This window comes from Schistocerca nitens, chromosome 9 (genome assembly GCF_023898315.1).
Source record: "Schistocerca nitens isolate TAMUIC-IGC-003100 chromosome 9, iqSchNite1.1, whole genome shotgun sequence".
Taxonomy (NCBI): domain Eukaryota; kingdom Metazoa; phylum Arthropoda; class Insecta; order Orthoptera; family Acrididae; genus Schistocerca; species Schistocerca nitens.
Genome location: NC_064622.1, coordinates 124,714,667 through 124,720,666, shown reverse-complemented (window position 1 = coordinate 124,720,666; position 6,000 = coordinate 124,714,667). Strand labels below are relative to the sequence as shown.

The window sequence follows — 6,000 nt, the reverse complement described above, 5'->3', positions numbered from 1 at the left end:
CTTTGTTCTAGTTCACAGCGCCAACCATCGAAAACTTACCGTGCATCATCTAGGCAGCTACTGGATTCCTTTTCAAAACTACGTCTTTGCAAAAAATTTCCTTTCTTCCATGAACTATTTCTCTTGTTTTCTGAGCTTTTAGGTGATCATCAGCTCCCTGAAATTCTGATTTTTACAATCTATAATATGAACCACTAATGTAATTTAATACAAATATTCCTCATGACATTATACCGGTCGATAGGAAATACTATGTGAAGCTGTTTGGTTTAGGCGGGAAACAAGATAACAGTTGATGAGGAACATACTGTCAAACGGTTTGTCGGATGTGGAGCTTGTTTGTATACAATGGCCGTGAATGGAAGTTGTGTAAGTCAGTCTTCATTAGTTCTCGAATCACTGGTTTGTCTCAAAAAAATGGTTCAAATGGCTCTGAGCACTATGGGACTCAACTGCTGAGGTCATAAGTCCCCTAGAACTTAGAACTACTTAAACCTAACTAACCTAAGGACAACACACACATCCATGCCCGAGGCAGGATTCGAACCTGCGACCGTAGCGGTCGCGCGGTTCCAGACTGTAGCGCCAGAACCGCTCGGCCACCAGCGCCCGGCGGTTTGTCTCAGTAATGAAAATTTTGTTGATGTGATGTATACTTTTGGTTTATGAGCTTTATTGACTAGCTTTTCACATAACTTAATTAATAACCGTACATCACGTCTATATGCCTGTTACTGATAAACGTCTTCACTTTGTAAACCAAACTTGAATCCCCAGTCATCAATATTGTTCTGCTGTTTTCGCCGAGTCTGTAATGTTCCATGGATGCTGTAATGTTCCAAGGCTGATTATTTTTTTATACAGTTTGGGTCTCCTGTACCTGTTTCACCACTGAAAGAAAGAAATGAGCGTCTGCAAATAAAAAGAAAGGGGAACTGTCAGGAAGAAAGTACGAAGAGCCCAAAAAAGAGGCGTATATCACCTAATTCATATGCAGGTATTTTACCATTTTTTAAAATTACATTTATACAACTCTTGTTTCTTAAGTAGGTACTGATCGCAACCATTTAAGAAATAAAGAGGCATTTTGCTTACTTTGGAATACAGTGATTGCTGTTATTTAAAGAAAATATTTTGTTTACTGTATATAACAGTGTTGTTCGTGAACAGTTAATTGGCTTGCTGATAGAACCTCTAAACTTGTTTTATTTGGGTGGGCACAGGGAATTTGGGAAGTGCCTGGACTAGACATTTACGCCTAAAAATGCTTATGACGAAATAACTTGACATTTTGCATTATTGGGTATATATGCAGTCGATAGACATAGTCTCCATAATGTGATCCACATCATTTTCATGAACAGCATTGAGTCTTATGGCATCTGTGCACAAATTTTACTATGCAGCAGGCAGACTTACTCCTGGCAATTAACATGTGGATGCCATAACAGAAGGTGTAGTGTGTGCTATGGACAACAGAGTTAAATTAGTAACACGTGTTCTGAGGCATGTAGTCCGCCTGCTTAGCTGGTTGGTAACATGCTTGCCTCCCATGCACTGGGCCCGTGTTCGATTCCCAGACGGGTGGGAGATTTTCTCCGCTTGTGGACTGGGTGTTGTGTTGTCCTCATCATCATTTCATCCTCCTCATCGACTGTAAGTCACCCAATGTCACGCCGAATCAAATAAGACTTGCACTTGGCAGCCAAACCCTAATGGGACATCCCGGCCAACAATGCCATAAGATCATTTCATTTTGAAGCATGTAAGAAATTGGATTCTCCCACACACAAATCCATTTATCAGTGGTACAGAACTTGTCGAGAAACAGCACATTTGGTTTCAAATGTCCCATGAGGAACCTGCAGAAGATGTGTTTTTGCTGTTGGTTGGGATTACATAAACATGGTGTGATTAGTCGTCCTTTTTTTATGTAGCCTACAATGACAGGGTGTAACCTGTTGGTGAACTGTGTAGTTCCTCAGTTGCCTCCCAACCTCACTTTCCAGCAGGATGGTGCCACACCCCTCTGTCTACTCTGCAGAAGAGGCCATGACACCTGTTGTGCTTATGAAATGTGCCGAAAAGTGGAATAAGTTAACATTTTGGTATCTGTCAAGCTACAAACTGTGCCCACAATGAACTGTATCAACGCGCAAAAATATATTTGGGCTCCTGTGTTCAATGTTGGACAAAAAAGTTATAAACCTTAATAGGTACAGCAATATCAACTTATGTTTTGTGTGCCTATAGCCCGGAAACCCTGCATAACTGACATAAATGTGATAGAAAGTTAATTACATAGATCAAAAGTTAAGTGTTAAAAGTAAACTGTTCAGAAGTATACTTTATGAACTTAATGTGGGTTCCTGTGCTTTCTCCATGTATATAGCATTTTGCAAAGAGTCAGTACTTACGTGTAGTGTATCATGCTTCATCACACACGACATCCAGATTCATCTACTTAAATTCAATCTTCAACGTGAGGTACAAAAATTAACCGTATTTGTAAAGCGAGGAACTGGTGAATACACTTGGAAAATATAACTATGAATTATCAAATATTTAATGAGTTATTAAAAAAGTCTTGTTATATTGGTGCTAAAGAACTACTGAGTAGGCAATTAAGTGTCCAGATAATCTAGTGTCAGAGCTGTATTAGAAGTGATGCTTATGAAAACACCAAGGATATTCATCAATAAACATTGATGTTTTGTCTGCCATCATAGTGTTAACAGTATCTCTGTAAAGTTGACAGGGTTGCAAGCACAACTAGAAATAGTTTCAACTTCATCTTTTTAATCACTAATGTGTTGTCATCCCTGTCATTTGGAAAACTTCATACAGTGCGTGAAGTGCCTTCCTCTGCTAAGTGCACTGCTGACTGAAATTGGGAAAAGCCACTGTTTCTCTTGCTAAATAATGTTGGCTAAATTTAGAGAATCAGGTTAGACGAAAACTGTGCAACAATTCTGCCCCCACTATTATACATTTCTAGTTTGCTTGATTCAGTTTAGATGGCATACGCATGAATGGAATCAATAACTATGGTGATAATTTATTACTAATTCAAAACACATTTTCTACCATTTGCTTTCCTTTTGTTAATTTGTAGGCCTATGTTGACTCGTTACACATACCTAAAGGTCCTCCTTGTTGATGGGACATACAGAAAAGATGAATCTGTATCTACCTACATACTCTGCAAGCCACCGTTTGGTTCACGGCAGAGAGTACCGTGTACCACTACTAGTCATTTCCTTTCCTATTCCACTCACAGATAGTGAGGGAAAGAGAGAGTCTGTATGCCTCTGTGTGAGCCCTAATTTCTCTTATCTTCGTGGCCCATACGCAAAACGTGTGTTCACGGAGGTTGGATTGTTTTGCAGTAAGCTTCAATGCAATTTCTCTAAATTTTCTCAATAGTGTTCCTTGAAAAAGAATGTCATCTACCCTCCAGGGATTCCCGTTTGAGTTGTTCCCGAAGCATCTTCATAATACTTCCAAGTTGTTTGGACCTACCGGTAAGAAATCTGGAAGCCCGTCTCTGAATTGCTTCAGTGTCTTCCTTTAATCCAACCTGGTACTGATCCTAAACACTCGAGCAGTACTCAAGAATAGTTGCATTACTGGCCTATATGCACTCCTCTACAGTTGAACTGTACTTTCCTAAAATTCTCCCAATTAAGTGAAGTCAAGCGTTCGCTCACCTTTCCTACCCCAATCATTCCATTTCATGTGTTTGTAAAGTTGTGTCCAGATAATTAAATGGCACAACTGCATCAAGCAGGACACTATTAATGCTGTATCCGAACATTGTGGGTTTGTTTTTCCTACTCGCGTGCATTAACTTACAATTTTGTCGTACAACTTTCATCTAAGTCATCTTCTATCATTCTGCAGTCTCTCATCATCGGCACCTTTCCATACGCCACAGCAGCATCAGCAAACAACCACAAAATGCTGCCCATCCTCTCCGCCAGATCATTTAAATGTATGTAGGAAATAATAGCAGTCCTGTCACACTTCCCTGTTGCTCTTCTCGTGATACCCTTTTCTCTGATAAACACTCGTTGTTGAGCACAACATACTTGGTTCTATTACAGTCTGCAGTGGGGCACCATTTCGGATGCTTTTCGGAAATCTAGAAATATGAAATCAGCCTGTTAGCCAATCGTCCATAGTTTGTAGTGTATCGTGTGAGAAACGAGCAAGCTGAGATTTGCACGAGTGATGCTTTCTAAAACCATGCTGATTCATGGCATACACTTTTCAGTGTCTAGGAAATTTATTGTATTCGAGCTCACAGTATGTCCTAGAATTCTGCAGCAAATGGATCTTACGGATAGTGGCATGTAATTTTGTGGGTCCATCCTTTTACTCTTCTTATATACAGGAGTCAAGAAGTCACCTTCACTTCTTTCCAGTTGCTTGGGAGTTTGCACTGTGTGAGAGATTTGCTACAAATAGTAAAGTAAGGGGTGACTGCAGTAGGGTACTCTTTGAAAACCATTTTGGGATTCCATCCGGAAATGGTGACATCTATTTTTAACTCTTTTAGTTGTTTCTCTCCAGCAGGATCACTTATTACTATGCCATCCATATGGGACTCTGTACGATTCTCGTGTGTGAATGGTTTCTTAAACACAAAATTTGAAACTTTGGCTTTTGTTTTGCTAAACTTTAACTGCCACACCAGACTGCTCAACGAATGACTTGATAGATGCCTTAGACCTGCTTACTGATTTTGTGTAGGACCAGGATTTCCCAGATTCTAGGCCAAAACTCATGGTAATATATGATGATGGTAATTGTTGTTTTGGCCATAGATCTTTCCGCAGGTGCATGAATCTCCAGTAATCTTTACCTGTCCCCATTTGCGCATTCTCTTTTGAACCAAGGGTGCTATGCCAGTCACCCACTTGTCCAGAGCACAATTTACAGTCTGTTTAAACTTTGCCCTAATTCCTCTATGGCCACTGTACTGGAACTAAATGATTGCAAGTCATTGTCAAAGTGAGATGCTAGCAACTGCTTATCTGCTCTTTCTAGCAGACACTCCCTCCTAGCCTTCTTGACTGATATATAAAACTTTACAGTCATAGTCCCTATGATACCATGATCACTAATACCTCTGTCTATACTGACGCCATCAGTATGATAGCTACAAGGTCTAAGATATTTCCATTGCATGTGGGCTACTGAACTAGCTGCTCAAGACAAGTTTTTGAAAAACTTGTTCAAAACTATTTCCCAAAACTCTCCATTTTCATTTCCCTGCAATGAAACCATAGATATCCCAGTTTATACTTAGTAGGTTAAAGTCACCTTCAAGTAGTATTGCATGGACTGGGTATTATGCACCACTGACTGTAGACTTTCGTTAAATGATACTAGAACTGTCACAGCGGGATTGAGTGGCCAGTAAAAAAGTCCAGTGTCTAACATCCAACGGCTAACTTGGTAACTTCACTGTCATACTCAACTTCAACCTCAATAGAGACAATGTTTCTGTCATCTGCAATGAACACTCCCCCTCCTGTGGTGTCTAATGTGTTCTACTGATAAATACTAAATATCTTGCAGCTTTCTACTTTGAGTTTTAGCCATCTCTTAGTCCTAAGAGTAATTTGAGCATGAGAACCTTCCTGCATGGCAGTAGGTTTGGGAATTTTGCTATCAATACTTCGACAATTTGCTGATAAAATTTTGGTAGCTTAAATGTCTTTACTGTGAACACAGTTTCATTTCCCTATCTGTGTATTGACTGGAAAGTGTTCATTAGAATACCTCAGACTACTGTCTAGCCCACGGCCGGCCAGAAATTCTGCACGCGTGCGGTGCTCCTGCATATGTGCAACTTCCGGGTCACAGCGTGCACGCCGCAGCCGTCAGCGTTCATGTAGTGCATGTTTCTACGCACAGATGTTGCTTTATCCACTTGCTGGGATACTCTGTATCGCCAGCAGTGGGAAGGTATTTCGCGTATTAAGCATTTAA

The 6,000-nt window shown here is 40.2% G+C and overlaps 1 protein-coding gene across 1 annotated transcript in view; it reads left to right on the top strand.

The window, feature by feature from the left end:
- The first annotated feature begins 259 nt into the window (after positions 1-259).
- LOC126203738 (DNA replication ATP-dependent helicase/nuclease DNA2-like) overlaps positions 260-6,000 on the top strand; it is a 156,442-nt gene continuing 150,701 nt past the window's right edge. Inside the window, exons 1-2 of the mRNA XM_049938106.1 lie at positions 260-369; positions 865-997. Of these exons, the coding sequence (XP_049794063.1) occupies positions 349-369; positions 865-997 (154 nt within the window). The 5' untranslated portion in view covers positions 260-348. The remainder of the gene's footprint in view (positions 370-864; positions 998-6,000) is intronic.